This window comes from Zootoca vivipara, chromosome 1 (genome assembly GCF_963506605.1).
Source record: "Zootoca vivipara chromosome 1, rZooViv1.1, whole genome shotgun sequence".
Lineage (NCBI taxonomy): Eukaryota > Metazoa > Chordata > Lepidosauria > Squamata > Lacertidae > Zootoca > Zootoca vivipara.
Genome location: NC_083276.1, coordinates 23,007,381 through 23,033,402, shown reverse-complemented (window position 1 = coordinate 23,033,402; position 26,022 = coordinate 23,007,381). Strand labels below are relative to the sequence as shown.

At 43.9% G+C, this 26,022-nt stretch overlaps 2 protein-coding genes across 6 annotated transcripts in view; one reads left to right on the top strand and one right to left on the bottom strand.

Moving 5' to 3' along the window:
* The window catches only part of FOXN3 (forkhead box N3), a 164,615-nt gene that overhangs the window by 97,829 nt on the left and 40,764 nt on the right, over positions 1-26,022 (bottom strand). For all 4 annotated transcript variants that reach the window (XM_035107446.2, XM_035107455.2, XM_035107437.2 and 1 more), the window contains exon 3: positions 5,731-5,867. In XM_035107446.2, coding sequence (XP_034963337.1) covers positions 5,731-5,867 — 137 coding nt within the window. The remainder of the gene's footprint in view (positions 1-5,730; positions 5,868-26,022) is intronic.
* The window catches only part of LOC118081181 (lysosomal enzyme trafficking factor-like), a 30,571-nt gene continuing 9,247 nt past the window's right edge, over positions 4,699-26,022 (top strand). The window contains exons 1-2 of one of the 2 annotated variants that reach the window (XM_060272420.1): positions 4,699-4,930; positions 24,350-24,463. The gene's annotated coding sequence lies outside the window, so the exon portion shown is untranslated. The remainder of the gene's footprint in view (positions 4,931-24,349; positions 24,464-26,022) is intronic. The other variant, XM_035107478.2, reaches the window with a different exon arrangement.

Genomic DNA, 26,022 nt, shown 5'->3' with positions numbered 1-26,022 from the left:
AAGTAAGATTTGGATTGCTCTGAGTTGAGGGGGAGAGGGTTGTTCTGCAGTAGTTATTTTTGTTATAATTTAAATTGTTGATGATTTTAGCTGCATTTTATAAATTTTCATAAAACGGTGTTCTGGCTTAATAAATTGGAAACTGCTTTGGTCACTGTGTGATGAAAAGTGGAATAGAAGCACCTGAAGTAAACACATACATAAATAGTGTATTCACTGCAATTTGGCACCTGGTGATGTTTCTGAGCAACCTTCAAGTACACCCCAAGGACAGTTCACAGCATTAAAATAAAAAAGCTGAGAAGTTGCCAAGACAGGTATAGCAGACGGCAGTTCCTATAAAGCCCTAAAATGAATTGTCCTTCAGAAACCTCCTCTTCGATCTGATTTCACCTGGAAAATTAAGGGGCAAGGCAGCAACGGCACCCAGAAGTGCTTCTCCCAATGACTGACTTAGTTTAGTTAAAAGCATTTGTAAACTGCTTGGTGTCTGTAAATTTTCTTATGTGGTGTGCATTTAAAAACAAAACTATCATTAAAACAAAAATACAACCCAAGATCAACTAAACAACAGCATAAAAGCGTATTAAAAACAAATAAAACAGGCATTCAGGGGATTCAAATGCATAAAATAGAGTCTGACCTTATGGGTGAGGGAAAGTCTGGGCTAAAAGAGAAGTCTTTACAAGATGTCTGATGCAATTAATGGTTGTTACTTCGTGTATGGCAGAGGGAAGGGCATCCATAATACAGGGACAATAACAGAAAACACCTGGTTTGGGGTCCCTGCTATACAGCATTCAGTGGGGTGCAATGCCACAAACAGAATTTCCCCCAGATAATCTAAGTGGTCTTACAGGTCTATACAGGGGCAGATCATCTTCCGGTAACCTGGTCCCAAATTGCCAGAAGCACTTTTGGAAACATTATTCAGACTCCTTCCTCTCTTTGGCCTGGATTTGGCAGCCGAAGTGAAGGTTCTAGCAGTGGTTGATGTTTATGGCACACATTTTGCTTTCAGTTTCTACCTGGGCAATAAATGTTTTAGACTGTAACCCAACCCAAGCATGAGCGATTGCAGTCGCAGGGTGTGTGTGGCGCTGTACATACTTTTATTGCATTTTTATTCTGCCTTTCCTCCAAGGAGCTCAGGGTAACCTCTACAAAGGCGTTCTCCCCCACCCATCATGGGGGGTGGGTGGGACACAGAACAGCAAGGGTGTGGAAAGCAGGGCGCCAGGTGCATTTTGCGCCTAGATTCTCCATTTGCGAGCACCTCAAAAAGTCTGGGTGCAATTTTTTTGCGCCTGGCTGACATTCAAGGATTACTGAACATGAGTTTGACCAAACTGCGGGAGGCAGTGGAAGACAGGAGTGCCTGGCGTGCACCATGGGGTCACGAAGAGTCGGACACGACTAAACGACTAAACAACAACAATATGTGCTTTGAAGCCTCGAAGTATGTGTTAAGGATAGACAATATGTTAAAGAGTTTAACAATAAAGGTTAGAGTGTTTTGAAAACTGACATACAGTACCAATATTTTTTACTGTAAACTCCAAATTAAACATGTATTAACAACTTCTGTTAAAACTGTGATACTGTATCACTTATGTGAATTGTGTAATATCAAAGTAATAAATAGAAAGTGTTGCTGAACCCCACCCACCCAGTAGCGACTAGACACTCTGTTTTGGTGCCCACAACCCAGGTCCCAGGAGCCATTTGGCTCCTAGCTTTTCTATCCCAGTTTCTAACACTGGTGGAAAGGGGGGAAATAAGTGAAAACCACCATCCCTTCCATTAATGGAGGGCTCCAAAAGCACCTTCTATCCATGGAAGCAGGCCCGTAAGGGGCCAGGACCCCCCACCAGAGACTGGCTGCTTTTTTGTTTGTTTATAACTTTATTCTAACAAAATTCCCACCCTGATCTTAACACAAGCTCTGCAAAGGCCTCCGTAGAAGGGCACCGTTGAAATCATGTGGTCCAGTTATCTATATAACATCGGCAACCAATGCAATTTTTCTAGAAAAAGAGGTGCCACAACTCTCCATGAACACTTCCCTTGTTCTCTTAGAATGGCAATGGTGCCCACCTGAGAGGTGCCGGAACTGAGTTCTGGCTGAAAAAAAGCCTTGGCAACAACTGAGGTGGTGGAGGGAAGGTTAATTAATTACAAATTCTTCCACGGCGATTTACAAATACTGTAACAAAAGCACATCAATAAAATCACAGGGACAATATTCTGTTATAACCAGGATCAGCAGGAGTCCTTCCCATGGGGGAGCTGGGATCTTCCCATCTCACCGGGTTCTTAATCACTGTAGCCAACTAGTTCTAAACAAACAACTACTATGCCAATAAAGGACACCATAGCCAAGCCCTGCAGCAGCTTCATGTGCCGAGTTGGTGTGGACCCATTCATGCACCCTCTTAAATGCCTTTGCCCCTGACTGTTCTCTCCTGCCCTCCCAAACTGTGAGTGCCACTTAAGGTCGAGCTATGCATGGCAGAGATAAGATATTGCTGTTGTTGTTCTGCTGCAGCAAAAGGCTTGGCTTGCACTGTTGTGGCTCTACAGGGTCAGGCTACAAAACATTTAGTTCCTTTTGGCCAGAGATAATTGGTGACTAACTCAGGGAGGGATACAGGAAGCAACACAAACATCAAAGAGATTATTGTGTAATTTATTGGAGGGGCACGTTTGGGAGGATAAAGCAGATATTAACAGCACAATCCTATATATGCCAGCGTAAACAAACCCGTATACATCTCCATCAGGCTGCAGGACAGAGTAGAGATGGGAACCAGAGTTATCCCATTACCTCTGCAGATACCAGTTGCCTTTGGGTCCCCCCTCCAACTATCACCTAGCTGCAGCCATTCCACCCTCAGGCTACCTAAACCAGAGGTTTTCAACCAGAGTGCCGTGGCACCCTGGGGTGCCTTAAATGATGGTCAGGGTATGCTGCAGGCAACATACCCTGTGGGGCAGTGTGAGGAGGCAGCCCTCTTTGGGGTAGAGGGGGCAGCTTAGAGACCGGGAGCGGCAGCTCTGACTGTCCAGAGGATTACCAAAGAGAGGGGAGAGGAGATTGAGGGAATACTCCACAAGGGAAGGTGTTTGGAAAAGGGCAAGGGGGGACATAACTGGGCCCCTGAGCCTCACAGGGGTGCTGCAGAAATAATGTAGTTGGTCTAGGGAGGCATGGATTCAAAAAGGTTGAAAACCTCTGCCCTGAACTGTTTCCTTCCCAGGTGGTCGTCATAAGAACTAGTGGCCTAACTTGCCTTTTTCCTCCTCCCTCTCCATCCCTTTTCCCTTGTGTGTCATGTATTTTAGAATACATAGCCTGAGTGCAGACCTGCCTATAGAACTCTGGAAGCCTTTTACTAAAGAGCAGGGCAAAAATGCTTGATCCCACTATTGCTGCTGCTACTGATAATGTCTACCCAGACATAAACCTCATTAAGTTCAATAGTGGCATACATGGGGCGGCAGCCTTAACCTCCAATATTCAACTTGCTACAGCTACTATCAATTCCTTAGGCGCAGCTCTTCACCTCCTTCTGTCATCAGTGCTCAATCTCACATTCAGTACACCTTTTAGCAACAGACACCCTGGCAGTGAGAGCTCCCGGTGCTGCTGATCATAGATTAAAACAGCAGCAGCAGCAACAACAGCAGCGACAACAACAACAAGGTGGAATGTCTCTTATTATTATTATTTTCTTTAATCAGGAGGGTAAAAATGTTCCAAGTCCACTGTAGCTGCTATGTAGGGTTATCCGTTACCAAGGCAACAGCGTATATCTTAGTACTAATGGCCTGTCCTTTTGCCAGGCAACAGCCTTGTGATGCAACTGCACCTGTCTCAGCTATGCGTTGCTATGGAGACGTTCTAGTCGCTATGGTTACCATCACGCTAATCGCCTAGCAAGGGCAGACATACAGCCGTCTCCTGCAAAAGCCCAGCTGTTCCTCCCAATCTCGGCCTGAAGATTGATTGTCTGGGTCATGTGACGGAACGCGCGGATCAACACAGATGCACGAGAACCTCATTAACCAGAACGAAATTACTTTGCATGTTGCTGGCTTCTTAAAAGCAGGGAAGAAGTGATATAACTTGAGTGGGGGGTGGGCAGAAGAGTATTGCACCGCCCCCCAAAATCCCCATCTAAATACACATTTAAAATTCCTTATCGGCTTTTAACACAGGCAATAGACATATATATCTGCAGCCAAGCAGGTGTGGCTTAGATCTAATTTGTGCAACAGGTTACACGAGTTTCTAAATTATTATTACTTATAAATACGCCTATTCTTGTGCGACGTGCAGATGTGATTTGATCCTCCGTTTCTAGAAACAAATAATTCATTTCCCGAATGGTTGTTATGAAAAGCAGGCGGTTTGATACCCCGTAATCATCTCATATTTCCCCCTGAGTAGGACAAACAAGAAACAAACAATCTCTGTTCAAGTACTTCCATTCCTCTCCCCCCCCCCCCACAATGACACTTCAAAGTCACCAGTCCTGGTTCACCTTTTTTACAAGATGAACAGGAGTAAGCTATGGCAACTTGGCATAACCATGCACAGACACACTCGCCTCACAGAGCAGGTAACCACAACAGCAGGGGAAGCTTCCTGTTACCTAGAAGCAAAAAGTTTGTATAGCTGCGTTGACAAAGCAATCTGCCAAGTAGGGAGCTAGGAGGACGAAAAGCATCAGCAACCTGCTTTCAAAGAGGTACACATTTATTCATGCAAGCAATGAGGAAAACCCAGACGGTTTCCTTTCCCTTTTAAAACTCCAGCTATGACCCTGAGCACAAGCAGCTAGAATATTTTCCAGAAACATCCAAAGGAAAACTGGAAACTTACATTGACCAACTGCAAATGAACAGGTCGGTTCCTCCAAAACCGGTAAGAAATACTGTGGCTCTAACAAATGATTTAAGTACCAATAAGTTTAGGGAACTACCATGCTTTTTGCAGCTGCTGTGGTCCTTTAGGGCAGGGAGTGGGCAGAAGACAGGCTGTGGTCTAATTTCTGGGCCACCAATGAGTTTCCAATGAGCCACTGAGAGCTAACAGGTTGCTGTGTTTCTTGCAAAAAAAAGTGAATTAGGTGGTTACAGGTAGGTAGCTGTGTTGGTCTGACGTAGTCGAAACAAAATAAAAAAAATCCTTCCAGCAGCACCTTAGAGACCAACAAAGTTTTTATTTTGGTATGAGCTTTCGTGCATCTGTATTTCATGGTATCTGAAGAAGTGTGCATGCACACGAAAGCTCATACCAATGACAAACCTAGTTGGTCTCTAAGGTGCTACTGGAAGGAATTTTTTTATTAGTGAATTAGGTGGGTTTTGGTTTAAGCCAGCAAAGGTGCACCCTGTGCTATTAAGCGAGATTACATACCTGGGATCGCTTGTCACAATTATTTGTGCCTTGAAAGATCCCAAATATGCACAAGTCAATTGACTTGAGCTAAATTTACAAACCAAGAGTGCATACTTTGGATCTTTCAACAGTTAAAGTACAACTAATTTGTGATAAGCACAGTAAGCGCCTTTGCTAGACCATCAAGCAGAGGCATTCTAGTAAAAGCTAGACTACATAATGTTGTTAGCAGCCCTCCCCGATTTCTAGACCTTGCCTGATCCAATATTTGAGACAAGACAAAAGCAACTGCCAATGTTAAAATGATATTCAAGTTTTCTTACCTTTGATATGCCTGAGGAGATGCTGGAGGGGTGCTGAACACATGCGAATATGGGTGATAGGGGGTCTTTTTCAAAGCCTGGATAAGATTTTGTCTATATTCTGGGTCTATACACCATAAAGACCCTTTTCCAATACTCTGCAAAGGAGGATAAAAAAATATATATCATTTTAAACGCCATAAGTGTATCTCTAAGTTTTTCAGAAAACCGAGAATATTCCTTCCTGCTTATGAAGAACAACGGATCTCATTTCTCTGCTACAAGTGCCAGTTTAGGTGCAGCTGCATTTTAGTTTTGATGTTTAGAAGGAATTGGGGCCGTCTGATACTGTATGTAAAATGTGAAAATAGCTATTACTGTGCTCTGTTCAGCAGTTTTCTGAAAATTCTCTCTCCCTCTCCGTCAATGCAGCACACATACCACATATTGAAATATCGTAATTATTCTTCACGGCCAAGTTGGAAGATAAATAAGCTTCACAGACAAGAAACTAAAACTGTTATTCTCTGCTGGGTGTTGTAAAGGAAACTTGGAGGAGGGTGGGCTTAAGCTCCCTAAGCAACTTATTTTAAAAACTAAGTGTTCCTAATACCAGAAAACATGACTGCCACAAAAAACGTAATCCCTCAACTCTACCTACTATGTCTGGTTCACACACAGCGTAATAATTAAAATAAATCTGAATATATGAAGCCTAGGTTTCTGCTTGGGAGACCTAGAATTTCAGTTTTAGCCTGAGAGCACCGTAATCAGTTTAGCTTGCCTGCAACAGGTAAGGCTTAAACAAAATTTACTAATTATTTTCAAGTTCAGAGGATTCCACTTCTATTCCCTTGCAACTGGTGATTATGGGTGGCATTCAACCAACTTGTCCTTGTCAGTGCAAACAGAACTTGGGAGCAGAATTACATGTGGAAGAGGGCAGGGAGGGGGGGATTCTGTTGTGCAAGTGGAAGTTCTTGCACTAACAGGAAAAAAATGCACTCTTGGGTGGCAGAAACAACATTGATCATCAGGAACCAAGCATAGTGGGTTATATCCCTTGAAGTCCGCCTCCTGTTAGCGCAAGGACTTTTGCTCGCACAATCGGGTCTGTGCTCGTTGCCCTAATCTTCTCTGAGGGGCACGATAAAAAAAAAATACCAGGATGGACAACACATCCTATCCCCATTTATTACACTACTGGGAATGTGCCACCGTTATTAGAAGGAATTACAACTTTTCAGGGACTCAGATCAGGTCAGTCAGGAATGTTTGGGTAGGGAATGTTTCCCTTCCATCCCCAAATCCAATTAGAATCCATACAGATGACTCTATCTTACTTTGGCAAGGCAACCATCCAAGCATTCCACTACAGGTAATGGCTCAGGGCATTGCTATTAAACCTATGTTTGAAATCAGTACTTAAAGAGCACCACTTTACTACAAGAAAACTAGAGAGAAACTAGAATAACCTGAAATGATGGGCTGCGCACTCAATAGCCACGTGAACTAGCAATGAGCAAATCTTAGCCATTCTTCTTAAAATTGACAAGTAAGAGCTACTGTATAGCCATTCTTTTTTTGTGATATCATACAAGGAATATAGCTGGTGAAAATTCCAAGATGCATCCAGGGTAGAAGAGACAGATGTGATTTGGTGAGGAGGAACACCTAGAAAGCTACAGTAGCCTGGTTTCTTGTACAGCTTCATCAGCCTGTCTATTAAATATTTGGCATGGAAGTTAACACAGAAACATAGCAGGCAACTGTGGTAGGTTTTGCTATGTCAGGAGGGTTGATAAAAGGTTCCCAAAGCAGCTTACAAATAACCACAATGCATTGCATTGCAGTGCAATGCAATGCAATACAATAAAGTCAAGTCAGTCTGTGTCCCCTGGCTTACAATAAAAAGACATGGCACAAAAGGAAAATGCATTGAGAAGGAGGAAATAAGTTAACCTGGGTTCACGTTCTTAGTTACAAGTTGTTCTAATGACCAATATGGATGGGAATATTCAAGAGAGGAGGCAGTGAGGAAAGGTGAGGAAAGCGGTGGGAGGGAAGAACCCTTTGATTACATTTGTCTCCAAGGCAACAAGTAGTGCCTATGGAGTGGATTAAGAGCTCTCGGATCACTTTTGCAACACAACGTTTCAAACTCCTCAAGCACAGCGCTGCAAGCCTTGCTGCAGTCATTCATCCATTTGCTTTACTTGTCCTTCAATGATTAATGAAAGAAAACTGGTGCTGGTTGTTTTCTCGGTTACAGCTCCAAACTCACAAATAGCCACAGAAACATTTACTGGTCCACGTGTTTGAACTTACTTAGTTGCCTGCATCCATTTTTTTACTCATCTGAAGCAAGTAGTTACTTAAAGAGATGTTACAGGCAAACGGGTTTGTATAGCTCAACATTGGCCGCATCTGCACTCTACATTAAAAGCATCCTTAAGAATCCTGAGAGTGGTAGTTTATTCAGGGTGCAGTGTGTTGTTAGGAGAGACACAGGACACAATTCTCTGAGTTGTCTGAGAATCAAACAAAAGCATCAAATTGCAGAAAGACAGGTTAAGGCTTGAAATACGTTCCACTGACATTAATGGAATTTACCACCAAGTAAAACATTTTTTTTTATGGGACGCGGGTGGCGCTGTGGGTTAAATCACAGAGCCTAGGGCTTGCCCCAGTCAGTCCCAGCTCCTGCCCACCTAGCAGTTCGAACGCATGCAGGGCAAGTAGATAAATAGGTACTGCTCCAGCGGGAAGGTAAACGTTATTTCTATGTGCTGCTCTGGTTTCGCCAGAAGCGGCTTTGTCATGCTGGCCACATGACCCGGAAGCTGTACGCTGGCTCCCTCGGCCAGTAAAGCAAGATGAGCGCCGTAACCCCAGAGTCATCCACGACTGGACCTAATGGTCAGGGGCCCCTTTATCTTTACCTTAAAACATATTTACAATCAGGCAGTATCTTTTAGGATGTGCATCCTAACAATGGGTTCTACTTCAGATGGCAATAGCAAAAAATATTTGATGGGATCCTCAGTGCCCCCCCCCCCGCCCCTCCCAAAAAAGATGCCCAAACAGACAAAAGTGATCTGCCCCATGGAATATGATGTTTAAGCACAAAGTTGCATATCATTTCCTCTGGCTCTGCCAAATCCTCTTGGTATCACAGCTCCACATTATGTCTTTGCTATTTGAAATTTAGAGCTGGCAACCTCAACAAACTTGGCACTTTAGCTACGTTTCTCTCGCCAGTTTGCATATGCTCAGAGAAATAATATTACAAATGTGAAATGCCCAGATGGTGAATTTAAGACAGGGGGAAAAAATATTTTGCTAGAATAATATATCACCCCCTCCTCATCCCCCACCCCAGTCTCTCAAACCTTTAAAAAGTTGTAGCTGAATCCCAAGGCCCTAAAAGCTGCTTCACATACCATCTATATCTAGGTACTCTCTCTCTCTCTCTCTCTCTCTCTCTCTCTCTCTCTCTCCCTCCCTCTCTCTCTCTCTCTCTATATATATATATATAGGTACAAGTTACAAACCTGTGTTGTGTATGCTGCAGAACAACATCAGGAAGCTTTACAGCTCATTGTGGCTCCCAGCAGTATGTTTCAACAATGCAGGGGAGGTGCGCTTAAAAATAAGTGAGCTTCAAAACATCCCAGTTTTATCAAGCACATAATGCCAGTTGCTCACAGCTTTTTTTTCTGAGAGTGGGGTCCACCTTTAACCCCAACTTCCTACAATCATGGAATTTACTGTCTATTTTTTTAACCATTTTAAATATTTTTGTCTCGCTACCTTGTTACAATCATTGTTCAAAGTGGCCACTAAGATCAAATGATGTTAAATACACTAATGAGATGGGGGCGTGCGTTGGGGTTTGGGCAGGGGAAGCCAGCTTTTGGAAAGAAATCAAGAGCAGCAAAGCCCCACCTGCAGAAAAGCAGGCCTTACGAGAGCATCCTCCATCAGACCCCACGGCCTGGGTCGTATGACACAGGAAGACAAACTACTGGTCCCTTTTAATCCTGAGCCATGCTGAGCTAAACCAAGGTTTGGGCTTAGCATGTTATTCGAACCCAGACTTGTGGCTAAGCTCTCCGCCCTAACTACGAGGGGGTCACAGTTAGTCATAGTTTAGCTTACCATGTCATGCGAACCAGCCCACTGTAGAACAATGATATCCTTCTACTTCTCTCAACACTACCATTTTTCTGCATTACCTTCCCCACCTTTCCTTTGTCCTCCCTAAAGGAGGGGGGAGAAAATGATTGGATTCCAGGTGCAATTTAATTTAGGTTGGTCCATGTCCCAATCCGGCACACCCAACGCAGCAGATGAAGAACTGAAAGCAAACCTAAAGTCTAACAGCCACAAACTCATTCAGTGCTCCTTCTCCGAAACCTATACAATTAAGTTGAAGCAATAAAGGCATGTCATATTGGTGTGACTGTGGACAACCGCACACAGGGATTAATTTGTGCCAGATTTTCACCTACTCCAGAATCTGGTTTTTACTACTACATCTAGTAGTAAAGGTAAAGGGACCCCTGACCATTAGGTCCAGTCATGACAGACTCTGGGGTTGCGCGCTCATCTCGCATTATTGGCCGAGGGAGCCGGCGTATAGCTTCCAGGTCATGTGGCCAGCATGACAAAGCCACTTCTGGCGAACCAGAGCAGCACACGGAAACGCCGTTTACCTTCCCGCTGTAGCGGTTCCTATTTATCTACTTGCATTTTGACGAGCTTAGTAGTAGCTGATAAGTCAATTTCCTCTACCAAACTTTACCTGCTTCCAAAATATTTTTTAATCAAATGCTTAACTCACTTCTCTGTCTCTGTCTCTCTCTCTCTCACACACACACACACAGTATTTTAACCTCAAGTGATACTAAGCATGCACATCTCTTTCAATCAAATTTAAAGAGTGTGTGCACATTAGGGTCAATGGTATAACTTCCCTATACAAATTTAACTATATTTGAAAGGCCACAAACAAATTTTGTATCAGCCTTCCTCCATTCTGTGTGCTCTAGATGTTTTGGGCTATGATTCCCATCATCTATGGTCACTGACTTTGCTGGCTAGAACTGATGGAAGTTGCAGGCTAGTAGCAGCTGGAGGGCACGAGGTCTACCTGCTCCATCCTAAGCAAACTCTATGCTGATATAAAGCTCAACCCTACTTACAGAACTGTGTTTTATATTGGCTCCTAAGGCATTAAAAAACAACAACCCCAAACTAGCTGATATTCTAACTTCTTAATTCAATGCATGCGCAATCCGCTATCTCCAGCACTCCATGTCATAATGCCCTACAAGGAGGCATGAACTTCTGATTATCCACATGTTGTAGATATTGTCTCACAAGCCATTCAGCTAAGTGAAGCCCTACTGTGCCTTCTGGCTGACATTTTGGAAACAGAGCATCCAAAATTTTCATGGGTGTCTGCAGAACCAAAACACACATTTAATCATCAAAACAGAGCAGCCAGATGGATTCAGAGACGCTCACCACTTTGGTCCCCCCCATTGACTTCAGGCATTCAGCTGTGAAAATTTTGGCCATGCATCTGGTGATGGGAGCACATTAGAGGGTTGCTATGAGAACATGAATCCACCGGCAGAGCTTATTCACCATTCTGAGATTTTAAGGGAAGAGCAGTTTGTGCCCCCTAATCGTATTGACTGCACCACAGCTGCCATAAAAGCTAACCTTACTGGCACACCAAATCCAAAAAGGAGAGTGGGGGGAGTACAACCGAGAGCCATTAATAGGCCAAAAGTCAGCGGAGGATTACGCCACTCTGCATTATTGCAGTCTTCCTTCATCTCAATTATGGAAAGACTTTGCCACTGAAGCAGAGTTTTCCCAATTTGTGAAGGCTTTTCCAATAATAATTTCAGGAGAAATGCAACAACAGGGCTGTTTAGCTGCTCCTCCTAAAATAATAATAGCAATATCCATTTTGTATCGACTTTTTGGGCAATTCAGCATGTAGGAAATTGTGGCTCTTGAATGCTTAAAGAAATGATGCCTTGAGCTTTTCAGCGCACCTGAGGCATGCAATAATCTCTCAGAAATGCACTTTGGGGAAGAAATGCTGGCTTAAATAATGCATCTGCTTTTCACTAAAGGAAAGGATGCGAAAACAATGTTTAAAAAATAAAAAAATAAGAATTACCAGAGTGGATTTGGGCTCCCTTCACTAGCATGTGCTGCAACTCATGGAAACACCAGCACTTGGGGGGTGGGGGTGGCAGCATTTCCATAGGTCAGTAATTCAACAAATCAAGCCCACTGTGACCATTCATGTCTGGTTGTATCAGCAAAACCGTGGCCCAGGGTTGCCAAGGGCAGAGAAGCTTTGCCACATACAAAAGGGAACTTGTGCAGTGATGAACGCTCCTCTTAAAAGCCAACGCTGTCCTACTGATTCTCAAAGAGGCGGGGGGGGGAGCAAAACATGCTTTCCTTCCAGCAATCTCTTCCGCACTTGAGTTCTATCAGTAGAGCAAGAAAGATATATTTCATTCTGTGATGCCTTAAAAGCTTGGGCGGGTGGGAGAAGTGGGGGGGACCAGCATATTGCAAACTGAATAGTACAATAATTTGGTACTGGACACTATAGTATGTAGGGTATATTTATAAATTCACAACCTGATTTCCAACCATTTGTGAACCAATATCCAGTTTTTGCCAGTCAGCACGAAAGAGTTGCAGTTATCCTTTCTTTAGTGAAATTTTGAATTTCGAATATTCAAGTTGCCATCGTTTAGAATTTCTAAAATGTGAAGTTTTGACCAACTTCTGCTTCTATAAAAAGTAAACTGGGAAATCTACATTGGCAACCTGTTAAGACAACAGAATTTGATACTATTATGCTGAAGGCATTGATCTGCAGTCTACAAACTACAGTCAGACCTTGGTTTTCGAACAGTTTAGTTCTCAAATGTTTTGGCTCCTGAACACCGCAAACCCGGAAGTGACTGTTCCGGTTTGCGAACTATTTTTCGAAGCCGAATGTGTGATGAGGCTTCTGATTGGCTGCAGGAGCTTCCTGCAGTCAATCAGAAGTCACACTTTGGTTTTGGAAGTCGAACGGACTTCCAGAACGGATTCCGTTCTACTTCCAAGGTACGACTGTACTTGCTTTCAAAGTAGTTCTTCTTCCTCTATTTGGACAACACTGCTCAAAGACTGCATTCTCTCTCAAGCTACAGTCTGGAGGGTGTTTAATTAGAAGTAAGGCACACAAAAATAAATTGGACCTATTTCCCAAGCAATTGTTGAGGCCCACATATCATATCAATGCTGAGGCTGCTCAAAGCAACTACGGTATTTATATCTTTTATTAAAAATAGATATTCATTTGAATTCAGCAAAATACGTCTGTGATTTTTCTAAAACGCAACAAATAAAATCGCAGAAGAATTCCTAAAGAAAAACAAATGAATTGCCAACCATTACCGCCAGTTACATGCCATTTCAATCTCCTGTAATGGCACATACAAATTACAAAGTGCTCACGCAGTCAATAGATTTTCTACACTCCTTTCAAGCATTCTTAATAGGAGTGGGACTGTCTGTAAGCTCCGTCACACGGTTATTAACACAACCATTTTAGACAATGTAAAATAACTTTCCAATAAGTGTTTTTATGAAGAAGAAAAAACCAGGAGCCTTTTTATCCATATCAGCAGTAGTAACACACTGTAACTTGCGCAGAGGAACCAAGTGTGCTTTTTAACTAAGGAGACTATGAAGAAATGGAAAGCACCACGCACACACGCACAACAAAAACAATGCTTGCCTTCTGCTCCAAATGCCACCTCCACAAACCATTTCATAAAAGCCAGTTGCAAGAGCCAATTGGTGGGAGGTGCTTCTGAATAGTTGTGCAAAATTACATCAGACACATTTTCCTTCATTCTTTGGAAGTTCAGGAAAGTTCAGTGGAGTAAGAATGCTGGCAGGAGAATCTACAAATTAAGAAAATGGTACCGTATCTTCTGCAAGAGGATCCCTGACCCCGTCGCTCTTCAAGACTTCAAGTGAGGGGACTCTTCCACACTTCCGCTTGCCTAATACCTAGAAAGCACGGGTCCAAGAGCTTTTCCAGTTGCCCCATGCTTCCAGGCACGGGTCTGAGCGGTTTTCTGTTTGCTCCATGGCTTTCCCCGGGGAAATCTGCTCGTTACCGCTGAATCGGGGGAAATGTCAATCTGCAGAAAACCCAATTGACACTTGCTCCAATTCAGCAAATGAATTCAGTAACGAGCAGGTTTTCCCGGGGGAAAGTAGCAGGAAAAGCAGAAGCGTGGACAAGTTCTTAGAGAATATTTAGGAGACAACATTGAGCTAAGATGATCCAATGGTCTGACTTTGCAATGACCCATGTCCCTATAGGCTTTTCTCTCTTTTTTGGAGGACTATTCAACCATTGTTGCTGCTGCTGCTGCTGCTAAACCAAATGTGTTTCTGACCCTGCCAGTAAATTTGTTAAATGAGGATCCAAGTCTCGGGGGGGGGGGGGGGTCATGTCCTTTAAATGGATGGTGGGTACACACAGCCTTACTAACATGCAGAGGTGTATAGGTTTGCAACCTGAAATACGCTGCATTTCGACCTTACAAACCCAGCTGGCTATTTCAAGGCTCTCTGCGGATAACAAATACTGATATAAGGAGAACAAATGAGAGCCTCATTTTAATTTTGCCACTTCCTATATTACTACCTATATTACAAATGTTTAAAGGGTTTTTTTTAAAAAAAAAAACAGCCAGGCCTTAAGTACATAAAGAAAGTCTACTCAGATGGGCTACCAAAACACCTTACGCATTTTCTAAGGTACACCTGGGGCAAGTTCCCATCTGCAGCATTCAGCAAGTTTTCACAACATGCAGAGGGAAAACATTAGGCAGAAACGAAGTGTCAGGTGTCCAACAAACAGGAGGCCAAGACTTTGTCAACAGAGAATTTGTCACTCTACTGAATGACAAGACAAAGCACTCATATAGTCCAGGCTACCCTCAACCTGGGGCTCTTCAGGTGTCTTGGACTGCAACGCCCATCAGCCCCAGTCAGGATGGCTAATGGTTGGAGAAGGAAGTCCAGAAAGGGGGGTGGGGTGGGAATTAGAGTCCAAAACATCTGGAGGGCACCAGGCTGGAAAAGGCTGATATAGTCCATGTGCTTGCGATGAAGTTTCCCCCCCAAGTAAATTTGATCAAGCTCCTTCATCCCTTTATGACCCGTGGTGCCTTATTAAATAGCCTCTTCCTTTAAATTCTCCCTCTTCCGACACACCCCTACATTTAATATTGTCCCATACTACACAAAATTAGGAGGGGAAGGGAGACTGAACCAAGCCAAGCCTTTTAGGCTTACTTCCCTTGATGCAGTCTATTTAGGTTTTGCAGAATTAAAGTTTTAAAAAGTGGACACTAGTACCAGGCAAGTAGAAACATTGGAAATGAGCAATATCCAGTACGAATATGACCTAGTTCACACGCTATTTTGGGCCTAGACTGGGAAGGAACACAATCCTGGACGCACTTAGATACTTCTGTTCCCCACAGACTTTGACGCATCATAAAAGCTTGTAGCTTATTTCAAAACTGAAGCCAAGTTTCATATTGTCTTACAGGCTTGGCTATCGTTTGGAAAGCCAGGGTGGGGTGGTGGTGGTCAGAATGTCTGAGGCGTGGGAAGCTCTGAGTTGAAATCTCCACTCAACCAAGGACCATGGACCAGCCACAATCTCTCATTCCCAACCTACCTTGCAGGGTTGCTGCGAAGATAAACAACCATTGGCCTATCTAGTCCAGTGTCCTCATCTCACAGTGGTCAACCATATGCCTGTGGGAAACCCTCAAAGCAGGACCTAAGCACAAAGCGCTCTCCCCTCTTGTGGATTCCAGCAACTGGCATTCAGAAGCATTACTGGAAGAGGCAGAGCATAGCCATCACAGTAGTAGTAGTAGAAGAAGAAGAGTTTGGATTTGATATCCCGCTTTATCACTACCCTAAGGAGTCTCAAAGCGGCTAACAATCTCCTTTCCCTTCCTCCCCCACAACAAACACTCTGTGAGGTGAGTGGGGCTGAGAGACTTCAAAGAAGTGTGACTAGCCCAAGGTCACCCAGCAGCTGCATGTGGAGGAGTGGAGACGCGAACCCGGTTCACCAGATTACGAGTCTACCACTCTTAACCACTACACCACACTAGTAGTCTTTTGACAGCCTTATCCTCCATGAATTTGTCCAATCCTCTTTTCAAGCTATCCATGGTGGTGATCATCACTGGCTCCCGTGGGAGCAAGTTCCGTAGGTTAATGATACGCTCTTTCTTTTATCTGTCCTGAATCCATCCCCCTTGATCATTTTGAACCCTGAACCCTGCCCTAATCTCCTTGGAGGGAAAGGCATCAGGTGTAATAAATACATTCATGCATTTAAACCACTTCAGTGTTTCTGCTACCGGGCTCTCCCTATGACAAAGCCTAAGAAATTAAGAACTCAGCTATAGCTTGAGGGAAGAGAGACATTGCTTCAGTTCCAATAGCTAGAGGCAAAATTTCTATGGCAGCCAGGAGCAAGGTTTCCAAACATGCAGGCATTATCAGGACTACTTTTGTGGGGAAATTGTACTTTTCAGCTCATAGCTTTAGACCTTTGATTGAAAACTAACTCCTGGGTCTTTGGTCCTGGGTGAACAAACCAAGCATTTTTGTGTTGTTTAGTCGTTTCCAACTCTTCGTGACCCCATGGACCAGAGCACGCCAGGCACTCCTGTCTTCCACTGCCTCCCGCAGTTTGGTCAGACTCATGTTGGTGGCTTCGAGAACACTGTCCAACCATATTGTCCTCTGTCATCCCCTTCTCCTTGTGCCCTCAATCTTTCCCAACATCAGGGTCTTTTCCAGGGAGTCTTCTCTTCTCATGAGGTGGCCAAAGTATTGGAGCCTCAGCTTCAGAATCTGTCCTTCCAGGGAGCACTCAGGGCTGATTTCCTTCAGAATGGATAGGTTCTTGCAGTCCATGGGACTCTCAAGATTCTCCTCCGGCATCAATTCTTCAGCGATCAGCCTTCTTCATGGTCCAGCTCTCAATTCCATACATCACTACTGGGAAAACCATAGCTTTAACTATACAGACCTTTGTCAGCAAGGTGATGCCTCTGCTTTTTAAGATGCTGTCTAGGTTTATCATTGCTTTTCTCCCAAGAAGCAGGCGTCTTTTAATTACGTGACTGCTGTCACCATCTGCAGTGATCATGGAACCCAAGAAAGTAAAATCTCTCACTGCCTCCATTTCTTCCCCTTCTATTTGCCAGGAGGTGATGGGACCAGTGGCCATGATCTTAGTTTTTTTGATGATGAGCTTCAGACCATATTTTGCGCTCTCCTCTTTCACCCTCATTAAAAGGTTCTTTAATGCCTCCTCACTTTCTGCCATCAAGGTTGTGTCATCAGCATATCTGAGGTTGTTGATATTTCTTCCGGCAATCTTTATTTGGAGCATTACAGAGCAGCAATACCACAACCTCTGCACTACTCTAGCATAAGGGGAGAGGGGCAGCAAGTAAATTGCTGAGAGCCAAAACCAAGACCAGGCATAGGCAAACTCGGCCCTCCAGATGTTTTGGGACTACAACTCCCACCATCCCTAGCTGACAGGACCAGTGGTCAGGGATGATGGGAGCTGTAGTCCCAAAACATCTGGAGGGCCAAGTTTGTCTGTGCCTGACCAAGACCCTCAATGGGTGCCAGCTTTCCCTATCCCAAAAGAGAGTTGAAAGAGGTGGCTTGGGCCCTGGGAGGTGATTGATTGGCTATTTCAGAGTAAAAGGCTCCCCTCCTCCCATGTGGCCCTCTAAAAACAGAATTGCCAATCAGAGCCTCTGCCCAAAACCCTGGAGAGCCACTGCCAGTCAGAGTAAAAGGTAAAGGACACATGGATGGTTAAGTCCAGTGAAAGGCGACTATGGGGTGTGGTGCTCATCTCGCTTCAGGTCGTGGGAGCTGGCGTTTGTTCACAGACAGCTTTCCAGGTCATGTGGCCAGCATGACTAAACCGCTTCTTCACAGAACACTGTGATGAGTGCCAGAGTGCACAAAAATGCCGTTTACCTTCCTGCCGCAGCAGTACCTATTTAGCTACTTGCACTGGCGTGCTTTCAAGCTGCTAGGTTGGCAGGAGCTGGGACAGAGTACGAGAACTCACCCCGTCATGGGGATTCAAACCACCGACCTTCTGATCACCAAGTGGACTCATAGACCAGGATAACTCATAGAATCATAGAGCTGAAAAGGACCCCGAGCATAATCTAGTATCCAACTCCATGCAATACAGGAATATACAGCTGGCCCTTATGGGGAATTCAGCCTGAAACCTTGGTGTTGTCAGCTCCACACTCTAATCAACTGTGCTATCTAAGCTAGATGTGTGGCCTGGCATAAGGCAGTTTCCAAAATTCCTATGAAAAGGGCAGGACTACTACAAGCACACAGTTTACCAACACAACTATGGCCCTCTTATTTATTTCATTTATACACCACCTTTATCTTCCAAGAAGCTCAAGGAAGTGTACATGGTTCTGCTCCTCTCCATTTCACCCCCACAACAACCCTGCGAGGTACATTAGGCTACATGTGACTGGCCCAAGGTCACCCAGTAGAGTGATTGAGGCTGAGTGTGGGATGCGAACTCTGCTCCCCCAAGGTGATAGTCCAACACTCTAACCATTACACCACACTGGCTCTCCTTCCCCCTCCTCTGGATACCATAACATGCCCTCCACACATTTGAACATTTTATTGTATTCGGTAAAAGTGAAGAGTACCAGCCAACATCTAAACCTACCCCTCACCACCTGAAGCCACGTGCTTTTTTATGTCCAACAACATCAAGCAGGTAAGGCAATAATGGTAGAAACAGTATGTTACAGAAGAGTGGTTTAGCCTGTATGTGTTTTAAATATCTACAGTTTGCAACACAGGCAGAGGCAAATGGCACACATATGGTAATTACGGAAACAACTGAATTCCTCTGGAACTGCAATCGCAGAAAGGCTTGCCATTTTTGTGTAACATTTATCTAACAAGAACCAGGCAGGATCAAGACCAGGCACCCCCAAACTTCGGCCCTGCAGATGTTTTGGACTACAATTCCCATCTTCCCTGGCCAGTGGTCCTGTTAGCTAGGGATCATGGGAGTTGTAGGCCAAAACATCTGGAGGGCCGCAGTTTGGGGGTGCCTGATCAAGACTATTAATGTGCAAGGTAGGAACAGGATCAAGTCTTCAGACACCCAGTACCAACCAGAGAAGGGCAACAGTTGCATGACCCTTTCCCAAATTAAACATTACAGTAAGCCCACAACTTATGCACATTTAACGAGTGAACTTTCATCTTTGCAAGCTTTTTTTTGCTGGAGGTGGGGGGGTGGGGGGGTTAAACGATTTTTAAAAGCGCAGAAAGGGGGTGGATTTACAGGGGGGAAAGACTTTGGCAATCCCACCCGTCATTGCACCCAATGTGTTTCGACTATATGCGATTTTGACTTTAGGCGCGATCCCCGGAACGTAACCCCCATGTAAGTTGTGGGCTTACTGCACTCTAATTGCTTGGGTAGCAATCAGACCTGGGGTGTATACATGTGTTTTAAAATTTAATACGAGGCAAAAAGAAATACCGGTAGCACAAGGGAAGTAGAGGTTTTGTTTTCCCCAGTCGCATTACCTACTTCCACTGCTGCACTGCAATTAACCTTGTGGGGCGGGGAGATTTCCGTCAACCCCAAGGGAACATTTTTCCTAAGGCTAAGCGGCCCACTTGGGGCACAATTTTCATTGGGATTTCAGCTGGGGAGAGAGAGACCTTGTGCTGTGGTCCCAATGAAAATTAGGAGGACTTGTTTCTGTAACACAGATGGATTCGCCAACCACACGATTAGAATTACATTTGTTTTGGCCTTGGAAAGGGTGTAGAGTGGACTGTATCCCCACCTAAACATTTCTTTATAAAATGGGAACGGACAAGTCCTTTGCGAAAGACTAGCAGAAAAGAGCACTGACTGCTTCCCCCTCAGCCAATTTCAGGAGAGACATGACCGGGGGGGGGGGGGCGACCCTATTGCACAAGCAGAGGTCCTTGTGCAGTACTTCTGCTGGCAGGGTTTGTTGGGCGAACGCCACCCATAAACTTCTAAACAGGAAACTTGACGCATGCCACGTTAGACCACCAGATCATTCAACTCAGCAATGTCAACACTGACTGTCGGTGGTTCTCCAAGTCTCAGACAGGAGCCTTCCCCCCTCCCCTGAACTAGCATGACCTGGAGATGTCAGGAATTGAACCCAGCACCTTCTGCATGCGAATAACGGCTTACCCACCAAAGAGCAAAATGAGGACTGTGGATACCGCTCTACTGTTTATGTGAAATGGCTCTGGCAATTTTCTTTGTACCACAAGCAAACTTTCTTCCTTGCATTTTTTTGAATGGCGGCAGATCAAAACTGAGAAAACCGCGTGAGGAGCAGAAAAACAGCTCCACTTCTGTGGTGTTTAAGGAAACACAAAGATAGCTGCCTACAAGTACAAACTAGCCTTGGCATATGTACACATATATATACAAACTGATGCCCTAAACTATGAACCTAGGTGTATATTCCTATACCCTGACCCGGGTCCCATTTCTCCCTCACTAAACTTAGTTGCTGACAAGAACCATAGACAAAGTGAAGTGAGATAAAGGATCTGGATGAAGCAAAGTTAGGAAAAGTACCTTAGAAGAGGAAGCAGCTCATGCAATATAGTCATAATGGAAAAGTTAAAAGAGCAGTGTGTTTAGTTAAGGAAAAGAATATATTGCGATTCCTTTAAAAGCTGCAGAAAATAAGTGGCCATAACTTTAAAAATTGCTGGTGTCCATTTAGTGCCATCCTTCTTGGGAGAGAGAGAAAACCCTCCAGCAACAGCGACGAAATTCCAGGAATACTGAATCAATGGGCTGCCCAGAAACCATGTAGGTTGGGCAGAAATATATTCAAAATACTTGTTTTTCATTCTTCAAGGATGCCAAATCAAAACTATCAACACCCTAGTTCTAGTTACAGGTAGGTAGCCGTGTTGGTCTGAGTCGAAGCAAAATAAAAAAATTCCTTCAGTAGCACCTTAAAGACCAACTAAGTTTATATTTTAGTATGAGCTTTCGTGTGCATGCACACTTCTTCAGATACACTAGAAACAGAAGTGTCAGACCCTATATATATATATACAGAGGGTGGTGGGGGTGGGTGGGAATGGGTGATGGGCTGATGGGAGTGGTAAACCTGTAGATGGCTGTTAATGGCTGCTGATGGCTGCAATTAGTCCTGGGCTGAGGTGCTAAAGAAAGCTTGATCATGCATAATGAGATAAGAATCCGATGTCTCTATTCATCCCAGGTGCTTCCATGGTTTTAAGCTTGGTAATGATTTCCAATTCAGCAACTTCTCTTTTCCAGTCTGTTCCTGAAATTTCTCTGTAATAAAACAGCTGCTTTGAGATCTTGTATAGAATGTCCTGGGAGACTGAAGTGTTCTCCTACTGGTTTTTCAGTCTTATGGTTCCTGATGTCAGATTTATGTCCATTTATCCTTTGGCGTAGGGTTTGGCCTGTTTGTCCAATATAGAGAGCTGAAGGGCACCGTTGGCATTTGATGGCATACACAATGTTAGAAGATGAGCAATTAAATAGTCCTGAGATGGTATGTTGGATGTTGTTGGGGCCAGTAATGATGTTGTCCGGGTGTATGTGGCAGCAAAGTTGGCATCTGGGTTTATTGCAGGCTCTGGTACCAGTGTCCATGTTAAGTCTGGTGGTTGTATTATTGTGGGTGAGGAGTTGTTTAAGATTGGGTGGCTGTCTGTAGGCAATGAAAGGTCTTCCTCCCAGAGCTTGAGAAAGAGAGCTGTCATTGTCCAGGAGAGGCTGTAGATCTCTGATGATGCGTTGTACTGTTTTAACTTGGGAGCTGTATATGATGACTAGTGGTGTTCTGTTATTTTCTTTTTTGGGTCTGTCTTGCAGCAGGTTCTCCCTAGGTATCAGTCTGGCTCTGTTGATCTGTTGTTTAACTTCATCAGGTGGATATTTTAGTTCTAAAAAGGTTTGCTGTAGATCTCTTAGGTGAGATTCTCTGTCTGTAGAGTTGGAACAGATACGGTTGTAACGTAGGGCCTGGCTGTATACGATGGATTGTTTGGTATGTTTGGGATGGTAGCTAGAAGCATGTAGATATGTTTGTCGGTCAGTTGGTTTTCTGTATAAGGTGGTGTCTATACGTCCATCCTGTATTTTTATAGTAGTGTCCAAAAAATGTATTTCTTGCATGGATTGGTTCATTGTTAGGTTGATGGTGGGGTGAAAGTCATTGAATGTCTGGTGGAAGGTTTCCAGGGTCTGTTGTCCATGTGTCCAGATAATAAAAATATCGTCAATGTATCGTAGGTACAAGAGAGGTTTGAGTGGGTAGGAGTCTAGGAAACGATGTTCTAAATCTGCCATGAAGATGTTGGCATACTGTGGGGCCATGCGGGTGCCCATGGCTGTGCCGCTGATCTGGAGGAACAGGTCATCACCAAATTTGAAGTGGTTGTGGGTAAGGACAAAGTGGCAGAGTTTGGTAGCAAAGTCCGCTGTGGTTTTATCTGAAATGGTGTTCCTTATGGCTTGTAAACCATCATTGTGTGGGATGTTGGTGTATAGAGATTCCACATCCACACCCTAGTTCTGTTTTACTAGCTGACAATTTTATTTACATAAATAACTTTTTAAAGAGACCCAACAGGTAAAAAGTAAACAAGGAATCACATGTTTTTTTAAAAAGCACACAATTAGATTTACTACTCGTGTTTTGCTTTAAAAGGCAAAATTATCCAGAGACACATCAAAAAGCTTTTAAGACAAAAAAATGGGAAGAAGAGTAATGCTAAGGATACTGAAATAAGAATATCATCTACCATGCTATACCACAATAAAGGTGCCACTTAAAAGAGAAATATCCATTTTCTATTTTACAGCCTGTACATATACCAAGCAGATATACTGCTTGAACTGAAGGCTAAATTAGATGTTCTTTCAGGAAATTTTAAAAGCCATTCCTCTTTTTAAAAAGAAAAAAATGGGGTGCATATTTTCCACTCCAGGACAGGGGCTGTTTAAAGAAAATCGGGTCTTAATTGCCACAGATGAAAAGCATCTCAATCAGGTTTTTGTTTTTTTAGTTTGGGCAATATATTTTAAGAAGTCACACACCTCAATGCTTTTCTGGTTGTTGTTCTTTTAAAGTCTATTTTTAGTCCACAAGAAGCAGAGAAAGCATGTGAAACCAGCAAAAATTAGTATCAATGTGTAAAAATATCTGCCAGTGTGGAAGGCCAAGATTAGTCATATCAACAACACTGCTGAGTCCCCATCTCTCATTTTAATACAAACTGCAAGCATCATCCTAAATTTGAGGTTTGAGCATAGCTGCCAAGTTATCCCTTATTTTAAGGGATTTTCTCTTATGCTGAATAGGCTTCCTCGCGAGAAAAGGGAAAACTTGGCAGCTATGGGTTTGAGAAATGGAATTATTTCCACATAATGTTTCACTTCACGAAATATCTCTTTTTAACTGACATCTCGGTTAAGATATGCGTTCTCCTCCCTCAGTTTTGACAAGTTACAGACTGTAAGAAGGGATAAGTCTATAGTCCTGTAAATATCAATTCACTTCTGAACCTTAAATGATGCTTTAGCACAGGGGTAGGATCTCAGCCTCCGTACCAGATGGAGCTGGAAGACAGCTGCTCTGGTCACAAAATTGACCTGTGCCTCCATGGACAGTTAGGAGTCCTAAATGACTCCCAGGCTGCACCCCTGGTCCTTCAGGGGCACAGTTACCCCGTTCAGGACCAGGGAGTCCACCCCCCAAAAAACAGTATTTCTGTCTTGACAGGATTCAACCTCAATCCGTTAGCTGCCATCCATCCTCCAACTGCCTCCAGACACTCACACAGGACCTTCACTGGTTCCGATTTGAAAGAAAGGTAGAGCTGGGTATCATTGGCATACTGGTGAACACTCAGCCCAAACCCCGATGATCTCTCCCATATAGACATTGAAAGGAGAGGACGGAGCCCTGAGGCACTCCATGAGTGAGAGTCCAGGGGTCTGAACACTCATCCCACTGAACACCATTTTCTGGAAATGGAGGAAGGAGGAAGGAGCAGAACCACTGTACAGTGGTACCTCACCTCGGTTTATGAACTTAATCTGTTCCGGAAGTCCATTCTTAAACCGAAACCGTTCTTAAACCAAGGCATACTTTCCCTCATAAGACCTCCCAGTGCTGGTGCCCTTCCACTGTTTGGATTCCGTTCTTAGACCGAGGTAAAGTTCACAAACCAGGACACTACTTCCGGTTTTGTTGAGTTCATAAACAGAATCGTTCGTAAACAGGACTGTTCTTAAACCAAGGTACCACTGTATAACAGTGCCCCCAGTTCCCAACCCTTTTAGTCGGGATCCAGAAGGAAACAATGGTCAATGGTATCAAAAACTGCTGAGAGATCCTTTCACCTTTGTCCCTAGCCTGCTGGAGTTCATTGACCAGTGGGGACAAGGCTGTTTCAGTCCCATGATGAGGCTTGAATCCTGATTGGAAGGGATGCACGGACACATGTATATCTGAGGAGTTCTGAGGAGGTATGTTTTATGACAACATGTAGGCTACCATGATAATCATTTGACTGAAAGATAGGATATAAAATACAGTGGAACCTCGGGTTACGCACCGTCCTCCTTACGAACGCTTTGGGTAACGAGTTCCACTAACCCGGATGTAGGTGCTCCTGGTAGTGAACTTTGCCCCGGGATACGGACAGAAGTCGTGCGCCAGTGGAGCACCGGCAGCAGGAGGCCCCATTAGCGAAAGTGCACCACAGGTTAAGAACGGTTTCAGCTTGAGAACGGACCTCCGGAACGAATTAAGTTCGTAACCTGAGGTACCACTGTACATACTTACGGTAGGTGGGTTGCACATAGCAGCGGTATAATGCAACGCAACCCTTTCACAGAGCAAAGTAAGATGAGGGAAGGAACTTGTTTTGATTTTAATCATTTTATTTAAAAAAATAACCATCCCAGCCTGTTCTTGCAAACAACAGCGCAACACTCTCCCACTTGATTGCCCCAAAATAAGGTTATGCAACTGTCTTCCCATGTTGTGGTGATGGAACAAACAGCTTGTTCTTACATGACTACCTAATCTCTTTTTTCGATGAAAATGTATTCAAGTTTCCCACCCCCTCCCGTTATCAAGCAAGCCAACACACAGAGAGACGCATCTGAGAAACTTGATTTAGCTCTTAGTCCATTGTACACTAGCTTGGGTGTAAACCCTCCATAACTCTTTGGTACTTATTTCAAACTAAACATACTTAGGGTTGACACACACACACACACACACACACACACACACACACACACACACAAATAATAATAGTCCTTCTCGACAGATAACCCAACTGACGTTTGCATATATGTAATAAAATTATTATTATTATTATGCACAGCTATCAAAGCAGTAAGCAACAGAACATCGCAAAAATAATTATCATAACTGTTAGGTAGATACAGTGTGGCCAAACTGCCTTCTGTTGACTAGCAGAATATAATTAACTAAGGCTACAACAGGAATAAGCACCTCTGCACCTTGCAAAATGGTGCCACTTGGGTAACAATGAACAATATGTCAGGGATTTAAACATACTGTAGCTTTTTCCACCAGGTCTGCTGCAAGGAACAGATCTCCCTAAGAACCAAACAAGGTTACAGCAATGAGTCTTGGTTTTCAATTCCTCAGAGCAGAGGATCTAATGGGGGGGGGGATCCTTCCCAAAGAAGTGCAGCAGAGTTCTAGTTACTGCTCACCAAGGTACCCTATGCCCCCTCCCCTCAATGCACTAATATCCCATGATGGGTCCAAAGGCTAGGACTAAGGAGAAGCATGTCTCTTCCTTTTCCCCCCCAACTGAGATGGTGATGTACGAGAGCTCAGGAGAACTGCTGGAATTTACACCAGGAAAATAACAAGCCACTCGTTTCCTTTTGATGATATATGAACTAGGAAATTAAATGGAGAACCCAAGTTTTACTTTAACACTTATCACATGTTCAACTGAATAAATAATAGGGGATGGGTGGAAGTAGAGAGCAGGATTGCCCCATGTTTTCACCTTATATGCATATTAATATGAGGATGC